Below are 26,088 nucleotides of genomic sequence, written 5' to 3'. Positions count from 1 at the left end.
TCTGTGAGGTTGGATGGGGAGCGTTACTGCACAGCTATTTTCAGGTCTCTCCAGAGATGTTCGATCGGGTTCATGTCCGGGCTCTGGCTGGGCCACTCAAGGACATTCAGAGACTTGTCCCGAAGCCAATCCTGCGTTGTCTTGGCCAATTGCTTAGGGTCGTTGTCCTGTTGGAAGGTAAACCTTCACCCCAGTCTGAGGTCCTGACACCACCATGCTTCACGGTAGGGATGGTGCCAGGGTTCCTCCAGACGTGATGCTTTGCAGTCAGGCCAAAGAGTTCAATCGTGGTTTCATCAGACCAGAGAATATTGTTTCTCATGGTCTGAGAGTCATTTAAGTGCCTTTTGGCAAACTCCAAGCGAGCTGTCATGTGCCTTTTACTGAGGAGTGGCTTCCGTCTGGCTACTCTACCATAATGGCCTGATTGGTGGAGTGCTGCAGAGATGGTTGTCTTTCTGGAAGGTTCTCCCATCTCCACAGTGAAACTCTAGAGCTCTGTCCGAGTGACCATCGGGTTCTTGGTCACCTCCCTGACCAAGGCCCTTCTCCCCCGATTGCTCAATTTGGCTGGGCGGCCAGCTCTAGGAAGAGTCTCGGTGGTTCCAAACTTCCGTTTAAGAATCAGGGAGACCACTGAGTTGGTCTCCCTGATGAGACATTTCTGAGACATTTTTTGGTACCCTTCACCAGATCTGTGCCTCGACACAATCCCGTCTCGGAGCTTTACGAACAATGCCTTCGACCTCATGGCTTGGTTTTTGCTCTGACATGCACTGTCAACTGTGGGACCTTATATAGACAGGTGTGTGCCTTTCCAAATYATGTCCAATCAATTGAATTTACCACAGGTGGACTCCAATCAAGTTGTAGAAACATCTCAAGGATGATCAATGGAAACATTGATCCGTTTTGAGTCTCATAGCAAAGTGTCTGAATACTTATAGAAATAAAGTATTTCAGTTTTTTATTTTTAATACATTTGCAAAACCTGTTTTTGCTTCGTCATTATGGGGTATTTTATGTAAATTGATGAGAAAAACATAATTTATACATTTTTGAAGAAGGCTGTAAGATGACAGCATTTTWAAAAAAGGAAGGGGTCAGAATACTTTCCGAATGCACTGTAAGTCAAAACTGTAATTTGGCCACTCAGGAACATTCAATGTTGTCTTGATAAGCAACTTCAGTGTATATTTGACCTTGTGTTTTAGGTTATGCTCCTTCTGAAAGGTGAACATTTCGCCCAGTGTCTGTTGAAAAGCATGCTAAACCAGGTTTTCCTCTAGGATTTTGCCCCCCCCCCCAACAACAACCTAGTCCTTGCTGATGACAAGCATACCCATAACATGATGCAGCCACCACCATGCTTGAAAATATGAAGCGTGGTACTCAGTGATGTGCTGTGTTGGATTTTCCCCAAACATAACGCTTTGTATTCTGGATATAAAGTAAATTCTTTGCCACATTTTTTACAGTTTTACTGTAGCACTTTATTGCAAACAGGATTGTTTTGGAATATTCTGTAAAGGCTTCCTTCTTTTCACTCTGTCATTTGTTAGTATTGTGGAGTAACTACAATGTTGTTGATCCATCCTCAGTTTTCTTCTATCACAGCTATTAAATTCTGTAACTGTTTTAAAGTAACCATTGGCCTCATAGTGAAATCSCTGGGCGGTTTCCTTCTTCTCTGGCAACTGAGTTTTATGAAGGACACCCGTATATGTGCAGTGACTGGGTGTATTGATACACCATCCAAAATGTAATTAATAAGTTCACCATGCTCAAAGTGGTATTCAGTGTATGTTTTTTTTGTTTTTTTGTGAGGCATTGGAAAACCTCCCTGGTCTTTGTGATTAAATCTGTGTTTGAAATTCACTGCTCTACTGAGGGACCATACAGATAATTGTATGTGTGGGGTACAGAGATTAGGTAGTCATTCAAAAATCATGTTAAACACACTATTATTGCACACAGAGTGAATCCATGCAACTTATTATGTGACTTGTTAATAAGCACATTTTTACTCCTGAACTTATTTAGGCTTGCCATAACAAATGGGTTGAATACTTACTGACTCAAGTCATTTCAGCTTTTCATGTTTTATTCATTTGTAAAAAAAAAAATCTAAAAACACATCATTCCACTTTGACATTATGGGGTATTGCGTGTAGGCCAGTTACACAAAATCTAAATGTAATCAATTTTTTATTCAGGCTGTAACACAAGAAAATGTGGAAAAAGTCAAAGGGTATGAATACTTTCTGAAGGTACTGTAGATCCTCTGCCAGTGGGAGGAGACTAGCGCGATATTCTATCCAAGGCCAGGTAGAGGGGACAGCAGATCCCACAAAGAACATCCAGGTTTTTTAATGTGTTGTATGTGTGACGTGTGTGAGCATGGCGCGTGTGTGCGTCCCCTCTGAGAAAGAGCATTCCGACTGGGCTGGTGGTAATTTGTGTGTGTTTGCATGAGCGTGTGTTTGTGTGTGTCACTGAGACAGATGAAGTGCTCTGAGGTGCCTGTGTATCATGAATCAAGACCGGAGCAGCTAGTGGGTTGATTAACTACAGGGACTTAACGGCCCTCTGTCACTGCTGACTCTATTTATGTGAGTCTGAGCTGAGTTGGAAGGCGTTGTGTGTGTGTGTATATCTACAGTATCTCACACACACACACACACACACACACACACACACACACACACACACACACACACACACACACACACACACACACACACACACACACACACACACACACACCTGCTCATATCTGTGGTAATGAGAGCAGGCCGGGGAGAGAGCTCATGCCCACTCGATGTATGCGATCGTAGGGGGTGATTTAGAGGTGTCCCCCTTCCTTACACAAACATGGGGTGGAAAGCTGGATGGATCAATGCTGTGTATTTCCCTGGTTTTCAATTTCTCTTGTGGAGCGTAGCAGTTTCATCCTTCGATTTCCATTTCGGTTTGAAAGTGCCGAAAATCCTCCAAAGCAAACTTTAAGGGAAAATCCCACTGAAAGACTTGGTCGAATGCTTTGAGGCAGGGGGGTGGGAGGGGGGGGGCTAGGCTTCCTTTCCTGCTGAAGTAATGATAGCGAAGGCATGGGTTCAGGGCCTTTGCTGTTCTGCACTGATGGACAGCAGCTCAACACAGAGCAAGACTGTATCTCCCTTCTCCCAGACCTGTCTATTACAGTGGTGGTTGCCTGGTTGGATCTCTACTGTATGCTCTGTTGGCCCTCTTAGAATGTTGTGTATTTAGCCCATACAATCAGAGAATGGACAGCCCCATTCGCCGACACATTCTAGAGCCTCCTTGAGTTCTTTTCTCCGCCTAAGACAACTCTGCGTGCGAAATAAAGGAAGATGTGCAGAAAGGAGTCTTAGAAGAAGGCGTTAACAACATCCAATGGCTGTAGTCAATAGGGTGAGGCTGGTTAGTATACAGCTGGTGCGTTCAGGTCCACAAGGATCACTGTAAAATCCCTTGAACCAAAGGCTTGAGTGGGCCGTGTATAGGAGGGGAGAGTTGTATGGTGTCTACAGTGGTGTTCATACTCAGTATGCTGGCTGTGACTGCAGTGGCTGTTGTTACGAGGCCTTTCGTATACCCTCTACTGTTGCTCTCTAGCCTTGTCTCTAACCTTGCTTAGAGCGGACATGRTGCAACCTTTATTTTTGTGCCATCATCATGACCCGTGGTCCACCCAGTGAGCATAACCAACCGTTCTAACCAGGACCCCAAACTGAAGATGTGACTCGAAATGATTCTGCAATGGTGCACAATTTGGGTCCCGATCCATCACTTGGGAAACGATGTGTTAGTGTAACTTGAGTGTCTGACACCGTGGGGTCTCACCAATACCAGTCAACYCCTGCCTAGGGTTCCACAGACCACCATGACTCTGTTACATAAAGGACAGGGGGAGTCGCTTTTGAATGACACTTAAATGTGGAATGTGTTACAATACTTTATTCTCCGTGACGAAATACCTTTGTATCTTTACCCTCTCGATGGCAGGCCCACTCTGAAAGGGTTGCCGAAATACAAGTACAGTCAGCTCGGAGCAGCAGAAATTCATTGGACGTGACTGGAGTTACCCTGGTAAATGCAAAACCGTCTGAACACAGGATTTCCTGGTCGCCAGTTCTTAGCACAAATCACTTGATCTTTACGTAACTTGTCGATACACCCTTTGATTGCAAGACTGATTTTCATCATCCTATGGACATGTCCTCTAAACCATTTCAATTCAGAGCTGATTGTATTGCAAGCGTGGTTGTACAGTAGGCGAAGAGGCGACGCATTTTCAGGAATGGGAGAAAGATGGAATAAAACGTTATTGTCAGTTTGCACATGAACGCCTCCTACACCGCAAAGATACCAAACTCACATTCCATTTCTTTGAATACTCCATCCCCCTCGGCCATTCTTAGATGCTCTACTGTCAATGCTACTTCTGTCTTGTCTTTCTTTATTGACTGAGAGGGTTTGGGCTCGCAGCCAGGCTCTCTGCATGACTCCCTTTCTGCCAGAGGTTCATTCCTCATGTGGCTCAGGATTTCCAACATGGAGGATAGGTCAAAGGTCACCATGTCTGCTCACATTGAAAGTGATCTAGCAGCTTAACATGGCCTACCGCAAAGACTCCGTCCTCTTACATAATACAATAGAAGAATGGAGACAAAATAAGCTTTTAATGTCTATGCAGCTCACTCTTTGGTGAGGGGATGCAACACGAGGTATAAATACAGGACAGGACACACGGAACACACGCAGTGTACGTGCTCGTAGCTCATCGACCTACAGAATGTGTCGACCCGGGGAGAAGTGGAAGAGAGAGAGTGAGAGATTGACAGACAAATACTACTTTAACCATGCAACGTGAATCTTAATGGTCTCTGTCTGTCTCCCTCTCTCTCTCTCTCTCTCTCTCTCATCCCCTCTCGCCTTCCTTACCATCTATTCTTCTCACCCTCTCCCCCTCTCCTTCTCTCTCACCCCCCCTCTCTCCCTCTCTTTCTCTCTCTCTCTCACCCCCTCTCTCTCCCTCTCTTTCTTTCTCACCCTCTCTTCTCTCTCTCTCCTTCTCTCTCACCCCCCCTCTCTCCCGCTCTTTCTCTCTCTCTCACCCCCCCCTCTCTCCCCTCTTTCTCTCTCTCTCTCACCCCCCCCTCTCTCCCTCTCTTTCTCTCTCTCTCCTTCTCTTCTCACCCCCCCTCTCCCTCTCTTTCTCTCTCTTCTCCCCTCTCTTTCTCTCTCTCTCTCTCCCTCTCTTTCTCTCTCTCTCTCTCCTCTCTTTCTCTCTCTCACCCCCCCCCCCCCCCATCTCTCTCTTTGCAGGTCCAGGATGGCGGTGGCTGTGCATGTAGCTGGTCGACAGGCTGTCCCGTCTCTGCTGCTGCTTCTGTGTGCTGGCCTGGGTGAGTGCTCTTATCTGTGCTCATCCTTCAGTCTGACATGCACACTGGTTTCAGCCCTCAGTTTCTGGGAAGCTGGTGGACAACACATCATCAACATGAGGTGCTGCTGGAAATCCCAGGCACATTTTCAGAAAATAGAAGCCGGAAAATGTTGGCCCAAGCTAACAAGTTTCGGATTTTTTTATTGTGTCGTTTGAATGTTGTAACTGAGAAACATGTTGTGGATGTTTGCAGACAGGCTCTGTGGTACTGTACTTGAACTTTTCCAAACCCCGTTGATGGTACTTTAGTTGACCGTCTGTTCAATTACACTGCGTCATATTGTACTGTGCTGGAGCAACGAAGACAGCATGACTCTGTGTTGGAAGTCTATCTAAGCATGTGGTTAAAACCTATGATGTTAGAGGAACCACAAACGGACTGTGTCCCAATTGGCTTAGATACAGATGTAGGATCTTCATTTTACCCAGTTTGCTACAGAAGAAAAATAATAATTCAGCAACTGGAAATGTGAATTATTATGTGGATAATTTTTTGTAGGGGTTGATACATTTTTTGATACATCAAGTCTGACATTAATGTAAAAATTACAAACTTTAGAAGCCTTTTAGAACCTCTAATACACTACAGGTTTGCATTTCCTGCCATGCAGGAAAATTCTCAGCAACAAAAGAGTGATCAAATTAAGATCCTTTCCTCGTTTCGTCTCCTTCATGGTCTACATTATTTGAAAGAACTTAATGGGATTTGGCTCAAAAGCAGATACTGCAATGTACTTGAGTGTGAGAGAGAGTGTCTCTAAGTGTGTGTGTTTAGATATGTGTGTGTGTGCGTGCGTGCGTGCGTGCTTGTGTGTCTGGTGCACGCGTGCATGTACGTGTGTGTTATGGCTCTCTGTTGCTCAGATGGACGAAGGGTCTCAGAGGCCACTCACAGGTTACGGTATATCACTCTCCTACCTAACCTCCCCACACACACCACTACCTGGACACTATCCTCCGGCTGCTGTTGCCATGGATATCCCAGCTAATAGATGGATGGCTGGGCGATGGAAAGGCATGCATTTGCTGGGAGAGAATGCCTCGAGGTCTTTGACTCTGCTGGGCTTTGATGTGTGTGTGTATGATTGTATATCTATCACTTATTGACATGAAGCTGAGGAACCATCTGATTTGACTAGCCCGGCACAAGTGAAGACAGCTATGCAGTAGCAGAACAGACACGAATGAATAACGTGCTTCTCTCTCGTATCACTGTCAGGGCTCCTGTATGTCAGAGCTACACTGCATGAACCTTGTCAACCATTAGTAATAGGCAGGGACAAGAATGAGACAAATGAGATGAACAATACATCCTTGAAGGACACTTCGTAGGCCTAATACTGGCAAGTTCTACACATGGTTTGCCCTCTGACAAGCATACAATAGGAGAGCGGTTTCTGTTGATGACAGTAAAAGTCCTCCGTGTCATCTCCACCCTTGTTTCCATTTTTAGAAGTCTCCCTCTTTTCTTAATTTTTTTCTGCTGTCAATTCCATATGTTTTTCCCATTCACAGTCATCTGTCTTCATCTCTCTGTCTGTCTCTCTCTCTCTCCACGTACCAAACAGTGTTTGTGATTACTTCTGGTTTGGGGATAAAGCGGTATGATTTTTAGAATACTGACATGGGGATTCTCTCTAGGGGGGTTCCCCTTGTGAAAACATTCCAATCTAAATGCAGATGGAAGATATCTACTGGGTTAGCCTTGTAGTTGGCCTTTACCGTTATTCCCATTTCCATGGTTACCCTGAGGCTGTATCTCACGSCATCTGGAGTGAGCGAACTACTGATGTCCACCTGCAGAGTGATGAACCCAGTCCTTTGTGCGGTAAACACCGTCCCGACACTTTTACATCCAATCAAATCACAGAGAGGGGAGGGGAGAGGGAGTGAGGCAAAGGAAAAGAGAGGAAAGGGGGACAGAGAGGTTAGTGGTAGAGAGGGGAGAGAATGAAAGAGGGGGAAAAGAAATGGAGGGATGGGGGGACAGAAAAAGAGAGAGAGAGAGGAGAAAGAGAGAGAGCGAGGGAAAGCAGGTGCATGAATGCAGATATGAATGTGATGAAATAAGCATACTGAAATTGGAATTAATTATCTGTCTACCCAGCCAAGTGTCAAGTGTGTGCATGTGTGCGTGTGTGTGTGTGTGTGTGTGCATGCACGCGTGTGCCTTTGTGTGTGCGTGCGTGCGCGTGTGTGTGTGTGTGTGTGTGTGTGTGTGTGTGTGTGTGTGTGTGTGACTCTACACAGTGCTGTTGTGTCACCTCTGCTGGAATGGAGTTTCACCGAGTTGGGTTCCGGAACATTCTTTGAGTGTTACGCTGATAATGAATCCCAGAGGTCTGGTTAAGTATCAGATGGCGCCCTGGAATCTCAGCTCCTCTCATTCCTCTCCTGCTCTCTCAATAGGTAATTGGCTTGGCTCTAATAGACCAAACTGACGGAACATGTCTCTGTCACACTAACCATTACTCCTGTCTGTCTTAGCTTACTTGAGGATCTTACATAGAAATAGAATTACCATTCAAGTCAATGATGGGTAGATTGGCCGCCATATTGAGGGAACGCATAGGAGTACATTTGATCTCTTCTTCCCTTTTTCCCTCATGACCCTGTCTCTTCTTCTTCCTCTCCGTAGGCGTGAGCGAGGCAGCCTCCATAGTGAACATGCGTAGAGTCACCCACCCTACCGTACAAGAGCCACTGGCCGGGTTCGCTCACCTCCCCTGCGTCTTCACCCACGAGCCCAGCCCCTCCAGCCAGCCTCCCCATATCCAGTGGACCCGAACCTGGGTGCCGCGTGGAGGAAAGGGGGGTCCCCTGGAGCAGATGGTTCTCTCAGCCAAAGGTAAAGAAAGTAACAATAGTCTTAAATTAAAGCTAATGATTCAAGGATAGTGKCACACCCTGGCCTTAGTTATCTTTGTGTTCATTATTATTTTAGTCAGGTCAGGGTGTGACATCATGAAGTATGTGTTTTTGTATTGTCTAGGGGGTTGTATGGTTTAGAGGGTTAAGGAGTATAGATGGTTTAGTGTTGTGTGTAGTTGTCTAGGAAAGTCTATGGTTGCCTGAATGGGTTCCCAATTAGAGACAGCTGGTTACTGTTGTCTCTGATTGGGAGCCATATTTAAGACAGCCATAGGCTTTAGCTGTTGTGGGTCATTGTATATGTCTAGTCTATGTTGAACGTAAGTAGTTTGTGTGTACACTTGCGTTTGTTGTTTCACGGTCGTTTGTTGTTTTACGGTCGTTTGTTGTTTTGTTAGTTTGAATAAGTGTTTCGTGKTCCGTCTTCAATATAATAAAAAGAAGATGTATTCATATCATGCTGCGCCTTGGTCCTCTCACTCATATCAAGACGATCGTGACAGATAGTGTTTCAACCAACATGGTCGTAGACTGTTTCAACCAGCAGGATATTAATTTCAATCGACACTTAAACATGCCACATTTGGATTTTTTGTAATACACTATGAAATAAACATTCATTATGACCAAATGATGTAGAGTATACACTTATACACTCTTATTTTGTAACTCTTTGCCAAAGGTGACGTGGTGAAGGTGAATAAGGCTTTCGCTGGGCGGGTCAGGTTGCTTGGATACGCTGCCAACAACCTAAATGCTACCATGGAGATCTCAGGCCTCCGTAGCGACGACACAGGCACCTACCACTGCCAGGTTGTCGTGGGCGACAACTACGAGCGAGACGTATTGCCCCTTGTGGTCACGGGTGAGGAGTTTATACTGTAACTGACTGTATGCTGTTGTAATTGAAGTTTTCCCTCCGTTTTAATACAGTATATCTTTGTTTGCAACAATTACAAGAAGTACCTTCTTTTGAATTCTTTAATTAGTGTGTTTTGCGAATCATTTCTCATGTGGATTAGAGTTCATCAATAGTGAAAAAGCTTAGTTATTATATTTCTGAAGGCTGGACAAATCCATACGGTGGATAACCAAGCTCTTTGTCCCTTCAAATGATCATTAATGGCATCTTAGAAACCTCAGTGTGAAAATGTGACCTTTTACTTAATGACCATTGGTCCTTCCCATTGAGTGTTGGGACAAAGCCTCCTTTATCTTATTCAACACTAATTACATTGATTCATCATATCAATATCGCAATGACTTTCTCCGGTCGTACTTTTTCTCTGCTTCTGTTTGTGTTTTCATTACGGGTTCATATTAACGGACTAATAGTCCGTGACACGGTAATTAGTATTAAGTGCATGGCTTGAATACCAATGACAAGTACCCTGTGACTGCTCTTCCATGGAATGCAGCTAAAAGAACACGGAGGATTTCCAATTGATCTGTTCAGAATGGGGRCGGTGAACCTATGTGGTTTCCAACCAATGCACCTGTATAATCTGTCAAAGTAGGGCTATATCACGGACATCCGATATACTACTGCAGGTGCAGAGGAGGGAASAAAAGTGAGAAGAAACATCTTCTACATCCCGGTGTTAATATTAGCATAATCATTTAGTGTCTCACAATGGCACACGGAGAGAAACATTTCATTGGGTGACCTTCGCCACTGAATGAACATCCTAATGATCTAATTGGTTGTACAAGCTCCCATCTGTTTGTCTGAGACAAATACACACTTGGCATCACAACCCGAACCTGTGTGTGGCTGTGTCGTACGCTGCTCAAATTGAGTGCTTGTTTTTTTGTTGTTGCTGTGAATACGTGTGCTGTATGTGTGTGTGTCCTTGCGGTGTTGATCAAGGAGGAAAATACAAGAGAGGGGGAGAGAGATCGAAAGAGAATGTGCCTGTCAGTCAGCTCACCTCCGTGTCTCTCCTCTCAGGTGTGGTGTTCCATTACCGGTCTCCTAGTGACCGTTAYGCCCTCTCATTCGATGACGCCCAGCGGGCCTGTCAGGAGAACTCCGCCCTCATCGCCACGCCGACCCAGCTGTGGGCAGTGTTCTACAATGGCTATGCCAACTGTGCTGCCGGATGGCTCKCCGACCAGACTGTCCGGTGAGGACACACACACATACACACACACATACCCTCAGAGCTGACCCAGTCACCCCTGTCACATCCAAACACTCGCTTACAATACAACGAAGACCGCATACTGTTTGGAGGACAGGCATAGTTTGATATTTTGAACATCTGGTGCGAACACAGAGCCTAGTTTTCTGAATCTGATCCTATTAATATTATCTCCACAGCTACCCTATCCAGTCACCAGAGCGTGGTTGCTATGGACAACAGGAGTACTCGGCTGGTGTGAGGAATTATGGGAAGAGAGACCCTAATGAGCTGTTTGATGTCTACTGTTTTGCCGGGGAACTGGACGGTGAGACAGACACACGCGCACGCATGGTTGTACGCACGCACACACACACACAGGCACACACACACACACAGGCACACAGAAACATCTCACTTCCACTCCCGAGTCACTTTAATAAAATTGCCTTGTGAATTTGTAGGCTTGTGAAAGGACAATAAAGATATCTGAGTCAGAACCTCCTCTCTCGATCCCTCTCTTTCTCTCTCCTTCTCCCCCCCCCACCGCTCTCTATCCAGGTGAGGTATTCCACTCAGGGGTCCCAGGGCGTCTGACTTTGTCCTCTGCCTCAGAACACTGCATCTCCCTGGGGGGACAGTTGGCCACGGTGGGGCAGCTCTACCTGGCCTGGAAGGCTGGGCTGGACAGCTGTGCTCCAGGCTGGCTCTCTGACGGCAGTGTCCGCTACCCTATCACCCAGCCCAGGCAGGGCTGTGGAGGGGACCAGCCAGGGGTCTGGACCGTCGTTCCCAACACCAATGAAACCACAACCAGCAGCGGATCTGCCRATGCTACGGACGCCACACCGCTCTATGATGCCTATTGCTACAGAGGTGAGAATGAAGTCCAGATCTGGAGTCCAAGAGATCAAAGTTCAAAGTTCATAGGTTACATTGTCAATGTTAGGCTAAAATGGAAACTTCTCTTACACGAGTCACTGATAAACACAAAGTTCATATTTTAACATCGCGATGATAAAACATCCAAGACCTTTCCTCCATTCACCCATTAAAGTATTCTTAGAGGTGTAGCTACTGTATGACGACTTAACCATCTCAACTGAATCGCCATGTCATTGAAATTGATGGTTTGTGAAGTAAGCATGACGATGCTTTTGCCCACCGATGACATGCGTTGCCAAGGATGTAACCATAGCAACACTGGTTAAGACAACCTAGTAATTCCACGAGGAAGCTTTTGAAAAGATTTTTGATTCACGAGACCACCGCTGTTGCAAACTACTACAGCATAGCTGGTCCCTTTGTTTAGAGTTATTCCTAATTTATGCAAAGAGTTATGGGATATTAGAATCCTCTTGTTATACTGGAAGTGCTGGATAGACTTGTAGGAAGTGGAAGAGAGCTTAAGAGAGAGGAGAGAGATGATTCATTAGACAGGAATTTATTGCACATACTGACCATGAACCGTCAGTCATTGCTCATTCATTGGGTTGTGACATCTCCTGCACATGTATACTCTTCAATTCCTCATGGTTTCATCAGGGAACGTAAAGAAGCCATGCCCCATCCCTAAGATCTACGCGTCTCTGTGGAAGCCCTGGAACTACCTGACCGGCTCCAGCGACACAGACACTCCAGGAACAGACAGCCTCTCCCTGGCTACTGAGACCACCAGCAGTCCCCCGGCCACAGGTGGGTGTGGAGATGAATGGATAGATGTAGAGTAATGGGTTGTCAACATGGTTGAATGGCAAGAAGGTTTTTCTTGTTCTGATTCTGATAATAATCCTCCCTTCTCTCCTATCTTCACAGGGAGCCGTAACCTTTCACCTTCTGATGACCTCACACCTTCGAACTGGTCAGGATTGGTTGATCTGGAGGAAGAGGCCCGCTCTCGTAAGAAACTTTAACCACATCTAAAATTATATTATTTTGCACATATAGAGCATTACTTTTGACCAAAGCACCTGGTTTTGGATGATTATTGTTACTGTAATTCAATGTGTTGATCTTCTTAGCTTCAGACCCCTGGTCCTCAGAGTCCTCTGAGGGGTATGTCACCCTGCAGCTGAGCCCAGGAGAGAGTTCTCTAGCCTGGGGAGACCTGGGAGACATGGACCCTAACTCTGGAGTTTTCCTCAGACCTCCAGCCACCCCCAGCCTCTGTCCAAGTTCTACCACACAGAAAGAAGAGTTATCACCCTCTAACCCGTGTCTAAAGGTGATGGCCAAGATAGTGAAGTCCATGTGGAAGCCGTGGAACTACCTGGCAGGGGTGACAGAAGGTACCACAGGAACAGGCAGTCCAGAGGTGGAGAGAAAGGGACCTACGGAGGGGACTCTGACTGAGAGCGGGACTGTGCCCACCGGTTCTCCTGGCTCTCCTGCTCCAGGTTAGTGCAGACTTTTTGCCTTTATTTTGGTTGTGATACTGAGACAAACGGCTAGAGAGAAGGAAAAGAGAGAAAGCGAGAGAGAGAAAGAGAGACTGTGTTTGTGAGTGTGTGCTTGCATGTTAGTCTGGGTCAGAAACTGTCTTACTGCCCTTTTCAGTAGTCTAAGCTTCATTAATACAGATATGTTCTCTGGCCCCATTCAACCCAAAGGCCCACATGTTTAACAGAGAAGGGAACCGTAGGAATTGTTGTCTGCATTATTTAAGCCTTTTCTTCTAATGAAGGGTTTTCTGGGATGGTGAAACTATAAAACATAAAAGAAATAGCCGCACAATAGAAGACACAGGCTTAGAGGTATTGGTTTTGTATCTCAGGGAGAACACACGTGAATACACGATATGCTCTCCGCTATGCTCTGGCAGGATCTCTCTCTCTTTCTCGTTGTTCTTACAGCTCCTGCCTCTTCCCTCTTCTCATTCCTTTCTTCTCCATCCTATCTCTCCCACTGTCTCCTCTAACTTCCTCTCTTTCTTCCCCCTGCAGGTTTACTCTCATGGGGTCATGGGTGGTGGGATAGCTTAGGGCTGGGGGAACTAGATGATATACCACCCACTGGTGAGCCCTCGTCCTCCCCAGCCCTGCTCACCTCTACCCCAGCCTCAGAGAGCCAGTCCTCTGACTCCTCCTCCAAAGGGGGGACGTTGGTACGTGTGGCCCCATCAAAAGTTGAGATCTCGGCCCAGCCGGATTATAGGAGAAAGGGAGATGCTATCACTATTCCCACTAGAGCAGATGGCCTGGCCAGTGTTGGGAGAGAGAGAGTGATGGTGAAAGAGGAGGGGAGTGCTGAGGAGGCCTCCGAAGAGGCGAGAGTGGGGATCCAGTTCACCCGTCTCCCCGTTGGAACCAGGAAACCCATAATCAGAGTCCCTCCATCCAACGAGAGAGCCACAAGGAAGGAGCAGTCAGGAGCCAGTTACAGCACAACTCAACCCACAGTCAGCAGCTCGACAGCTGGGTCAGACAGAAGAGACTCTTCCCCTGCATCCAGACCAGGTACTGGAGCTCTAGCCCCTCCACCCGCAGCCTCAGTCATCCAGGGAAGCTCCAGGGAGGCCTCATCGTCCTTCTCCTCGGTCTCAGTGGAGAGATCTGGAGAGCAGGGAGTTGAGGGTCCAGAAAATGGGCCCTTGGCACTGCCCTCCGGACCCCCAGTGGAAGAAGATACAGCCTGGTCTCACGCACTGGGCTCTGGGTTGCCTAGCAACCTGGACGAGGAGGGTGGAAGGAGTGCGGGATTCAACCGGAGCAACAGAACTCTGGGCTCAGCTGGTARGTTCTGTCTGGCACTTACAACACCAAGGGTTGTGGGTTTGATTCTTGTTGGGGCCACCCATACAACAAATGAATGTGTCGTGTCTGGACTATCATTAAATGTGAAGACTTATTTATATCAAATCAGTTCTCTAGGTTTAATTATTACGTGATTAAACAAATCATGTAAACATTAATTAACTAGGAAGTCGGGGCACCACGGAAAATGTTTTCTGAATATAACTCTACAGATATTTTCATATCTGATCAATTAGTCTTCTATTAATTAATTATTAATTGTTACCTCATCAGTTCTCATTACTGAACATCGCAAACCCTTGGATATCTGCACCAACCCTAGTTTCCATAATGAATCAGCAATATACAAATTGGCTTAATTATTTATTCACTAACTAACTAATCACAGAAATACATAACAGTAGATATTGGTTAYTAACAATGATATTAAAGTCCCTAGTGGGCTAAGCCGATATGATGGCTTGATAGACAAAGGAAAGGGGTGGGGACTGAGAGAGCGGGAAAGACAAAATGGATTCACTACACCCAGTCTATAATTATGTTCATTGAAATGCTAATCCTTCGCACATGAACGGCCGCTCATTCGAGAATAATTGCACTGTATATTTTTCTGCTCGTATGTCGTTGTCTTCTCTGTTGGAATCCTCAATCATCCTATAGAGTTCATCAGAGTCTCTGGTTAACTTTCCCAGAAGTCACAATGTCTTTCATGGTTGTSGGTGGTTATAATGGATACTTCAGAGTACCATTCGGAAATGTTCTCAAAAAATAGATGCTTCGGCGGATGTCGGTATTCTCGTTCTAGATTTACGTCATTTCTAGCTGCAGACTAGTAATTATGCGTCTAGAATTTGCTCTTATTCTGTAGTGATCGATAGTCTCAGAGTTGAACCATTTCCAGCCGTGTAGCCAAAACTACAGCTGTATGGTCTCCGATGGCCTATAGAATTGTAGCCATTCCAACGTGGGAACTCTGTCCCGGCGTTCTCTGACTTAATGTATATTTTTTAGGATGGTGTTTTATACTCGTGGAAGAAGGGGTGGTTCTATGACGCCTAATGTGATGTCTGGGCTCATGGGGGTGTGGCCACTGAGTAAATCTTTATATGAAAATCCATACTCTGATTTAGAAGGTTAACATCACATTACATCTTTTCACAAATAGTTTCATGTTTAATCACATACATTTCACAATATTTAGATGTAAACCTGACAGCTGGGAAATGTACACTTTAAGAGATACTGTTATGTGTGTTTCCTGTCCTTCATGAGATCACCAAATGAAACTCGTCATGACTGTCCCTTAAGTGTCCACGGACCATTCCCACATTCTCAAAAGTAGAAATATTGTTTAGTTCAGGAGTTTTGGACTAAGAGAAGGCCTTTGTTCTGGTATGCCAGGGCTGCCCAACCCTCTTTCTAGAGATCTACAGTCCTGTAGGTTTTCAGTCCAACCCTAATTTAGCATATCTGATTCAGCTAGTTAAGGTCTTGTTGAGCAGAAAATTTGTGGAATCAGGTGTGTTAAATTAGGGTTTAACTGAAAACCCACAGGACGGTAGATATCCAGGAAGAGGTTGGGCAGCCCTGTGGTAGACTCTCTCCCTCAATACGGCATGGAAGTTTCTACCAGGTATTTATGACCTGTCGTAGTCATAAGTCATAAAACTTGTGGYGGGGAGAGTGAGAGAGGGTGGGAGCCAYGATATACACCACCAAAGGGCCACGTCGTGACATATGCATGCACGACAGTAAGTCGCTTTGGATAAAAGCGTCTGCTAAATGGCATATTATTATTATTCATATAATTATTACTATTATTATATATATTTTTATCAACGAAATTCCACACAAAGCTGAAAACACCAACATCATATTTTCCCATTTCTGTCCGTCATGGCCTCGGTCAGGGTGATCTCTGTACAATCCTCACGGTTGTTTCTTCGCTGTTATCTCTTTTTCAATTCAGAGATAATACCGTGTTGCGTTTCGACCTACGATACACCTCGTACCAGACCCATCCTGTATGTACTCCAACTAGGGACTAGGAAGGTAGTCATGCCTCATAGACACAGCCCTGATTAAGTTCAGAGGCAGGTTTGTGTTTTGTAAATCTAGCAACCTGCTTTAGTGTCTCTCTCTCCAGAGCTATTTCTCACCTGATAATGAATGAGCTGGATATAACCTCTCCCTTAGGCATTCCTGCRCTACACATTTCTGTGGTGATTTATTTTGCTCTCTTTGCAATGGTTCATGTTGTCAACAGTGCTAGATATTAATGATTTATACAGTACCAGTCAAAAGTTTGACACACCTACTCATTCAAGGGTTTTCTTTATTTGTACTATTTTCTACATTGTAGAATAATAGTGAAGACAACACAACTATGAAATAACACATATGGAATGATGTAGTAACCAAAAAAGTGTTAAACAAATCAAAATATATTTTATATCTGAGTTTCTTCAAAGTAGCCACCCTTTGCCTTGATGACAGCTTTGCACACTCTTGTCATTCTTTCAACTAGCTTCATGAGGTAGTCACCTGGAATGCATTTCAATTAACAGGTGTGCTTTGTTAAAAGTTCATTTGTGGAATTTCTTTCCTTAATGCATTTGAGCCAATCAGTTGTGTTGTGAYAAGGTAGGGGTGGTATACAGAATATAGACCTATTGTTATAGTCCATGTTATGGCAAGAACACCTCAAGTAAGCAAAGTTAAGTGACAGTTGCTTTAAGACATGAAGGTCAGTCAATCCGTAAAATTTCAAGAACTTTGAACGTTTCTTCAAGTGCATTCGCAAAAATCATCAATCGCTATGATGAAACTTGCTGTCATGAAGACCTCCACAGGAAAGGAAGACCCAGAGTTACCTCTGCTGCAGAGGATAAATTCATTAGAGTTAACTGCATCTCAGATTGCAGTGCAAATAAATGCTTCACAGGGTTCAACTAACAGACACATCTCAACATCAACTGTTCAGAGGAGACTGCTTGAATCAGGACTTCGTGGTGGAATTGCTGCAAAGAAACCACTACTAAAGGACACCAATAAGAATAAGAAACTTGCTTGGGCCAAGAAACACGAGCAATGGACATTAGACCAGTGGAAATCTGTCCTTTGGTCTGATGAGTCCAAATTTGAGATTTTTGGTTCCAACTGCCGTGTCTTTGTGAGACGCAGAGTAGGTGAACGGATGATATCCGCATGTGTGGTTCCCACCRTGATGCATGGAGGAGGAGGTGTGATGATGTGGGGGTGATTTGCTGGTCCCACTTAGTGGGACTATAATTTGTTTTTCAACAGACAATGGCCCAACACACACCTCCAGGCTGTGTAAGGGCTATTTGACCAAGAAGGAGAGTGAGGTAGTGCTGCATCAGATGACCTGGCCTCCACAATTCCCCGACCTCAACCCAATTGAGATGGTTTGGGATGAGTTGGACCGCAGAGTGAAGGAAAAGCAGTCAACAAGTGCTCAACATATGTGGGAACTCCCAACACTGTTGGAAAAGCATTGCAGGTGAAGCTGGTTGAGAGAATACAAAGAGTGTGCAAAGCTGTCATCAAGACAAAGGGAGTCTACTTTGAAGAATACAAAATATACATCTATATACATCTATGTCTTCACTATTATTCTACAATGTAGAAAATAGTAAAACCCTTGAATGAGTAGGTGTGTCAACTCTTGATATACACTGGATGACTGATGTTGAAGCCACTGTGTCTCCATCTTGGCACTCTCCCACCGTTGTAAAAAWATATATTTTGGAAGCTATAGCATATGCATTTATTCATGTCTAAAAAAAAAAATGTTATACCACATTTATTCTATTATAGACACCTTAATGCATACTGTTAAATTATATAATGTGAGCTAAACAGAAGAAAAAAAATGAACATAGCATTTTTTGAGATTACTAATGTTACTGTCCCCACTACAACAACACAACAACACAAATACTTAAATACATGTCTTTTTGTCCTTGAAACATTACTTTTAAATACTGTATAATTCCATTGATTCCTATAGAGGACTGCTCCTACTGGGGAGTACCAATATGGCCGACTGGTGGCTTCAAAGCTTCTCAATGGCCATTACATAGCATAAGCAATCTAGGGTTTATAAACATCATTGGTAGATATGCTGTGTATTCCTCAGAGGCTGAGATGTGATGAGTAAATGTGTAACCAAAGACTATGGGTTATAACAGTGAATAGTATTACAGGGACTTCAGAGAATGTTATGTGGTGTTGTTCATTGAGTTGATAGCCYCAGGAGGCTAGGAAAGCATTGGGCCACTTTACTGACCTGTATTAACTCCTTATTTCCATCCCATACAGTACATTAGCAGCCCCATTACACAAACAGAAAAAATCTATTGAGGAGCTCATGGGATACTGGGTCTCTCGCGCTCTCTCTGTGTGTTCTGTCTGAGTAGAGAGGTGGCTAATGTTTGTTTTTGCTGACTGGATCAGAGTGGACCTCATCAGGCTGTGTAATCAATAAGGGGCTGCAGGAGAGGCTGCTCATGTTTTATATACAAGCCTCAAGGGCCCTTCTCTCTCTATCCCAAACTCTATCCCATCCTCCTTTGTCTCTTTCTCACACCTTCACACATTCTCTCTTTCTCTCCTTCTCTCTCTCAACCTATTCCCCTCTCGCTCACTCAACCTTTCACCTATCTTTCTAGCTCTCTCTCTTTCTCCTACTCTCTCTCAGGCTCTCACCGCTCTCGTTCCTTTGCTCTCCATTTCTCTACCCCTCTCCCTTCTCTCACTGTGGCTAGGAATGAGCAAGAGTTGCATAAAGAGCTGCAGGCCAAAACAAGCTGCTTCTCTGAGTCGGTTGGTCTGTTTGTCTATTGGTGTGCTGTTGTTTTGGTGCATACGTCTTGGCGTCAGGCGCAAGGTGAACGCATAGCCTGTCAGCTCATTCTCTGCCCTGTTGATTTCTCTGCTCCACTCACTTTAATGAACAACCAGCCACTGTAGGCTAATCTGTGTTATATACACACACACACACACACACACACACACACACACACACACACACACACACACGCACTAAAGTATTTTATTGGTCCTCTGGCTATTATAAAGGCTCCAAACAGTGATGTTTGTGATGGCTAGTCTTGACCTTGACTGTTAGGACAATATACTAGTGGCACGGTAGCAGCAACATATCGCTAGCCTTAGCATCTGACCTCAGCACGAAATTGACCTTAGAAGGATAAACGCAGTGGGCCAATCGCTATGAAATGCGAAAATACATCTATAATCCAAAAGCGTACAGTAGCACAGGGAACGGGGGAAGAGGATACCTAGTTTGTTGTACMACTGAATGGWTTCAACTGAAATGTGTCTTCTACTTTTAATCCAACCAGAGGCGGAACGACGGCTGGACAGAAGTGATAGCAATGACTATGTTCATAGAACAAATACACGTTCGTATCAAGGATTTACTTCGCTCAGTTCCTATGGCAAACTGCGGTTTTATTGTACTCCTGTTAGATGCCGTGTTTATCTGTCTAGTATTGTTGGCCTGAACGAATAGCCAGCGTGACGATTATTGCGAGGATGTCTTTAAGARACGTGTGCTATGTAGAAGATGGAATCAGGCTGCAAGCTAATCATAGCCTGGGTCAAAGCTAGGCGATATGGACAAGCTATCAACTGTCCCATTTAACAATCACCTATTAGCAAACTTATTTTCATTCAAAGTTCACATTTCTCTAGTAAAGGCTACTTATCATAATGAACGATTTCAGAAAAATGCCCACGATAAGTGGTCGGTATAGTCGGGGTCAATCATTTTCGGTTTATTGTCCCAGCTCTAGCCTAAGTATTGATTTTTACCCTTTGTGTGATGGGTAAACACACAGACGCATGACACACACACACACACAATCACAATCGTGTAGACACACTCTGTCTCTTATACACACACACACATGCATGTGCACGTCGCATGTGCACACACACACACACACACACACACACAAGATTGTGCTGTCTACAACCTCTACCGTTCGTTCTAACATATCATGATTATGTTGTATCATAATTCATATCGGCAGTTTAAGTGATGAGCTATTTAGCCTCAGACATAATGAGGCAAGATGGAACTTAGCATAAATGTAATGCAAATTCAAACCACTTTGATTATACACACACACGCACATGCACACGCACACACGCAATGTAAGGAAGAACACACACACACACACACACACATACACGCATAGATCCACACACTCCTAGGTGTCAGAGGGCGGGAACAGAACATTCTTAGCGTGTGAGTCGACACCTTCAAAGACCTCAAGGTTCCTTAACGAGCCACTTTGGGGACAACCAGGCGTCATGGCGACCGTTGATATGGAAATTATTAATTATCCTGTGAACAATGATTGGCTGAATTATAGGGGGGCCTGAGAGATCAGTAGGTGGTCTGTTCCGTTCTCTATTCTTCATACCACGTCTGAAGTTCTTTCTTTGCCAAGGATCACTTTCCATATGGTAACCATGACAACAGAGACAAGGAGAAAGGTGATGGGTGGTTGAAGTTTGGGTCTAGGCATAGTGTCTTTCAAAAGAAACAGGAAAATAGATCTTTATGTGGAAGCATTGGTTATAGTTACGGCGATGCCCACAACACTACCACCATGACACCAGAATGGTTGTGTATACAGATCATGACTGTTCACTACCACCCTCAACTCCCATCACTACTCTATCCACAATGCACTGTGTGACTGTGCTCCTGCGGTGTGGTTGGATGACTGTCCTTCCTGGTGCCAGTGGTGTTTTAACCCAGTAGCAGCAGACTCGGCAGCGCACTGTGGTTACGTTGCACTTCCCTGCCTGTTCAATGGATTTGAGGTCAATGAATTTGGCAGAGAGCGAGGGAGAAGGCTGCATGAACTGCATGGCTCAGTCATTTTACGGAGAGGTGTGTGTGTGTGTGTACGTGTGTGCGTCCATATGTGTGTGTGTGTGTACTGTGAAGGCGATGGGTCTATATACTGTATAGATTAGAGAAAGAGAAACAAACCTGTATGGAGTGAGAAGGAGAGAAAGGGATGGATCAGAAGTGTATGTGCTCTTTGCAACGTTTAGTTGCTACTAGATGCATTTATGTGGTCTTGAGGATGGTTATGGTAGAAAAGAGTGCTGCCCTCCAGTCTAAGCATATATCAATACCTTATATCTGACAACAGCGTGGCAAAAACATAGATCTGAATGCACACTGTTTGACCCGCAACCATACCGCCTTAGGGAGTCGCTGTACCTCGTCTGCTTGTGCTTAGATAGCTAAACCGGGTGTCTTGCTTATTGCTGAAATTAGAATAGGAAAGCTGCCACGGTCATTTCAGCTGCACTGCCCTTCCTCTCGTTCAGGAAGATATCCAGGAGATACGTACGCTCAGTTCTCCTGTGCGTTACCATCTCCAAGGGGACTCGGACGACGGCTACTATTTCATGTCGAGTCAAGCCGTTTCCGCCAAAATGCGTCCCCCCCCCCCATAGAGTCAAGAAGCTGTGTTTAAACCGTGACAGTACGTCGAAGTGAACGAAGCCTGATGATGTCAGCGGACTTCCGTCCTCTGTACTTGTATAAGTGAATCTGCATCCTTTTAGGCGTGTCCTCGCTGAGGAGTGAGGACTGTCCGGGGGTGACAAGTCTTGCTTGCATCTAAAAATGAATTCTTAATTCTCCATCATCTAATCCCCTCCCCCTCTTCCTCTCTCTCAGGTGTGGGGGAGCCCTGTGTGACCAAACCATGTCTGCATGGAGGGCAGTGTCTACTTCAGGGCAAGAGCTACAGCTGCTACTGCCCACAAGGCTTCACAGGGGAGAACTGTGAGATCGGTGAGTTTACAATACACACACACACACACACACACGCAGATGGACACATGCATGTGTATGTATTTGTGTGTAACTGAGTCTTAAAATATATTAGTGGTAGGTCTAAGGTCAAGCTCTCCATCACCCTTTAGACAGGGGTTTGGGGGTCAGAGGTTAGAGGCTAGGGGTCAGAAGTATTGTTGCGGTTGTCAAGGTCAATCTCCTCTCTGTGCCTGCTGGCTCTCACTTGGATGGCTTTGTTACACACACACAATGGACGGTTCGATCAGAAACACCAACTCAACCAACTCCTGTTGTTTATCAGTGTGTGTGTGTGTGTGTGGTGACTTCCGACTTTAGCTTACACCAACTGTCTGAATACTGTCAGGACAGGAACTACTTTAGGTAGGAACTACTTTAGGTAGGAACTACTTTAGGTAGTAACGTGTTGGCTATAGGAGTCATGCTAGAAAGTCAGTTGTCATACGACTTCCTTCCCTTTATTACTTTACACTCCACAGTGTCTGTGTGACTATGACTCTCAGTGACTTTCTCCCATAAGGTTGACTAACATCTCTACCTCAGCCCTGACCCAGACTCACAAACCCTGCAGGATCATCTCCCATCTTATAGCAACAGGGCGGCAGGTCGCCTAGTGGTTAGAGCATTGGGCCAGTAACTGAAAGGATGCTGGTTCGAATCCCCGAGCTGACAACGCTCTGTCGATGTGCCCTTGAGCAAGCCACTTAACCCTAATTGCTCTGGATAAGAGCGTCTGCTAAATGACTAAAATGTCAATGTAAATACCCGTGAGATGAGACAGCGCCAGACATTCATTGTATTTACCTGTCTGCTGTGGTGAGGAGGTACACTACATGACCAAAAGTATGTGGACACCTGCTCGTTGAACATCTCGATCCAGAATCATGGACATTAATATGGAGTTGGTCCCCCGCTTTGCTGCTATAACAGCCTCCACTCTTCTTGGAAGGGTTTCCACAAGATGTTGGAACATTGCTGCGGGGACTTGCTTCCATTCAGCCACAATAGTATTAGTGAGGTTGGGCGGTTAGGCSTGGCTCGCWGTCGGCGTTCCAATTCACCCCAAAGTTTTTCGATGGGGTTGAGGTCAGGGCTGTGTGCAGGCCAGTCAAGTTCTTCCACACCAATCTCGACAAACCATTTCTGTATGGACCTTGCTTTGTGCACTGGGGCATTGTCATGCTGAACCAGGAAAGGTACTTCCCCAAACTGTTGCCACAAAGTTTGAAGCACAGAATTGTCTAGAATGTCATTGTATGAGGTAGTGTTAAGATTTCCCTTCACTGGAACTAAGGGGCCCGAACCATGAAAAACAGCCCCAGACTATTATTCCTCCTCCACCAAACTTTACAGTTGGCACTATGCATTTCGGTCAGGTAGCGTTCTCCTGGCATCCGCCAAASCCAAATTCGTCCGTCGGACTGGCAGATGGTGAAGCGTGATTCACAACTCCAGAGAATGCKTTTGTTGCTCTTAGACGTTTCCACTTCACAATAACAGCACTTACAGTTGACCGGGGCAGCTCTCGCAGGGCAGAAATTTGACGACCTGACTTGTTGGAAAGGTGGCATCCTATGACAGTGCCACATTGAAAGTTACGGATCTCTTCAGTAAGGCCWTTCTACTGCCAATTTTTGTATATGGAGACTGCATCGTTGTGTGCTCAATTYTATACACTGAAATAGCCTAATCCACTAATTTGAAGGTGTATSCACATACTTTTGTATATATAGTATATTTGCCTAACTGGGTACTGCTGGCTTCTAGAGCTGTGAGATAGAGAATGGGCTTAGAGCATGATGCCAAGGCAGGGCTGTGTGTGTGCGTGTGCATCAGTAYTTRYGGTATTATCTCTCTCAKGAGCARTGGTGTAAAGTACTTAAGTAAAAATACTTTAAATGACTACTTAAGTCGTTTTTTATGCTTTGCTTTACTATTTATATTTTTACAACTTCTACTTTTACTTCACTACATTCCTAAAGACAATGATGTACTTTTTACTCCATACATTTYCCCTGACACCCAAAAGTACTCGTTACATTTTGAATACTTAGCAGGACAGGAAAATGGTCTTCAATTCACACATCCCTGGTCATCCCTTCTGCCTCTGATCTGGCAGACTCACTAAACACATGCTTCATTTGTAAATGATGTYTAAGTGTTGGAATGTGCCACTGRCTATCTGTAAATAAATACAAATGTAAAGAKGATGCRGTCTGGTTTGCTTAATATAAGKAATTTTWAATAATTTATACTTGTATATTTACTTTTGATACTTAAGTATATTTAAAACCAAATACTTTTACTCAAGTAGMATTTTACTGGGTGACTTTCACTTTTACTTGAGTCATTTTCTATTAAGGTATCTTTACTTTTACTCAAGTATGACAAATGGGGCGACTTTTTCCACCAGTGGTCAGGAGCCCTAACTCCTCTGCATTACGCATGACAGGATTAAACATTCATAYGGAACAAAAGCGTTGTGTGTTTTGAGACAAGGTGTGTGTATGCATGTGGGTTGATACTGTACAGTACGTTGGCAAATGTTGACTTGGAGATGAGAGAAAGGTTACGGGGGTGAAGAGATGTTCAAGCTCATGCTGGGGTGAAGTGATCACCGGAGACAAAAGACAGTGACACTGACTCCAAAGACAGTGATGCCTATGGAATTGAAGTTCTGATGAAGGACAAGTGACGAAGAGCAGGAGCCATTTTAGACTATTGAGATGCACCCCTAGAASAGTCGTGGAAGTATATACTGCAAAACAACCTTCAGGYGATAATAGTTTGTAGAAYCTAAAAGGGTTCTTCGGCTGTCCCCATAGGAGAACCCTTTGAATAACCCTTTTTGGCTCTAAGTAGAACCSKATTGGTTCCAAGTAGAACTGYTTTGGGTTCCATGTACAGTAGAACCCTTTCCTCAGAGGGTTCTACCTGGAATCAAAAATGGTTTTACCTGGAACCAAAAAGGGTTCTCCTATGGGGACGACTGTAGAACCCTTTGGGAACCCTTCTTTCTAAGAGTGTAGTGACTGAGTTCTTTACATTTAATTTATATTTTATGTAGTCTAGAAACTGTCAGTGGAATTCAAAGCCCACGTGCTATGTTTGTCCAGACATGCAGAACTGGGGGTTAATGGTTCAAAGGTCACATCAGAAAGTCTTGACTGTCTGGATTTGATTTGTCTGACAACCTTTCTGCAACATTCTTCCCGAGGGCTTTTTTTGACTTCGTTTTCAAGCCCTTATCAACTCTCAGAACATAGGATATYGTTTAGTTTGAAGTGACTTTGAAAGCACAATTTGGTGCCTTTCAACCTTGAATTGAAGGATGAATTGATRTGAATGTTCTGATTTGAGCCATTATACAGTAATAGTGCGTTTGGATCAATTATTCTTAATTGAGAAAAGAAGACGGTGTTATGAGTCAGACTTGCACTGTAAGTCAACAGTAAAACACTAGAATGCACAGTAAAATCCCATAACTTTATTTTACAGAATTAATGCTGTAGATTGCACTGAATTGTGGGTAAAATGCTGAAAAACTGTTATTAACTGTAATTGGAAGCCTCCTGTAAAAATGACTCTAACATACTGTATTTCTTTACAAAAATAACTTATGCCTACTGTAGATTCAAATCTCATTCTGTATGGAGCTAAGACTATTTTAGTTTAAAAAAAAGAAGAGGAGTAAAATCACCCCAATATTTTATTTTGCAATGATTAGGCTTCGCTTTACTGCAGCTTCTGGGTGCCATATTGAATAAACTGAGAGCATATTTGATGTTTGCAAGATTAATAAAGGGAAAACAGCTTGTTTCTAGCCCAAATTGACCCATATTACTGGCGCAAAGTGTTTTTTTGGTTTTACATTAGTATACAAAAAATCGAACAGCAATGTACCATAATTATTTACAGTAAATTGCCGTAAATTGCAATGGACTCTGGGTGATTTTAGGTGTAACTGGTCAATTA

At 44.4% G+C, this 26,088-nt stretch overlaps 1 protein-coding gene across 1 annotated transcript in view; it reads left to right on the top strand.

Moving 5' to 3' along the window:
- Positions 1 to 26,088, top strand: part of ncana (neurocan a) — a 66,370-nt gene that overhangs the window by 15,498 nt on the left and 24,784 nt on the right. Inside the window, exons 2-12 of the mRNA XM_024010062.3 lie at positions 5,353 to 5,432; positions 8,112 to 8,321; positions 9,027 to 9,209; positions 10,296 to 10,470; positions 10,668 to 10,795; positions 11,029 to 11,343; positions 12,013 to 12,162; positions 12,283 to 12,366; positions 12,489 to 12,863; positions 13,410 to 14,198; positions 21,976 to 22,092. Coding sequence (XP_023865830.1) covers positions 5,360 to 5,432; positions 8,112 to 8,321; positions 9,027 to 9,209; positions 10,296 to 10,470; positions 10,668 to 10,795; positions 11,029 to 11,343; positions 12,013 to 12,162; positions 12,283 to 12,366; positions 12,489 to 12,863; positions 13,410 to 14,198; positions 21,976 to 22,092 — 2,599 coding nt within the window. The 5' untranslated portion in view covers positions 5,353 to 5,359. The remainder of the gene's footprint in view (positions 1 to 5,352; positions 5,433 to 8,111; positions 8,322 to 9,026; positions 9,210 to 10,295; positions 10,471 to 10,667; positions 10,796 to 11,028; positions 11,344 to 12,012; positions 12,163 to 12,282; positions 12,367 to 12,488; positions 12,864 to 13,409; positions 14,199 to 21,975; positions 22,093 to 26,088) is intronic.

The sequence above is a fragment of the Salvelinus sp. IW2-2015 genome, linkage group LG19 (genome assembly GCF_002910315.2).
Source record: "Salvelinus sp. IW2-2015 linkage group LG19, ASM291031v2, whole genome shotgun sequence".
In the NCBI taxonomy this organism is placed as follows: Eukaryota; Metazoa; Chordata; class Actinopteri; order Salmoniformes; family Salmonidae; genus Salvelinus; species Salvelinus sp. IW2-2015.
The sequence above is the reverse complement of the archived record's forward strand: the minus strand, read 5'-3'. Positions and strand labels throughout refer to the sequence as shown.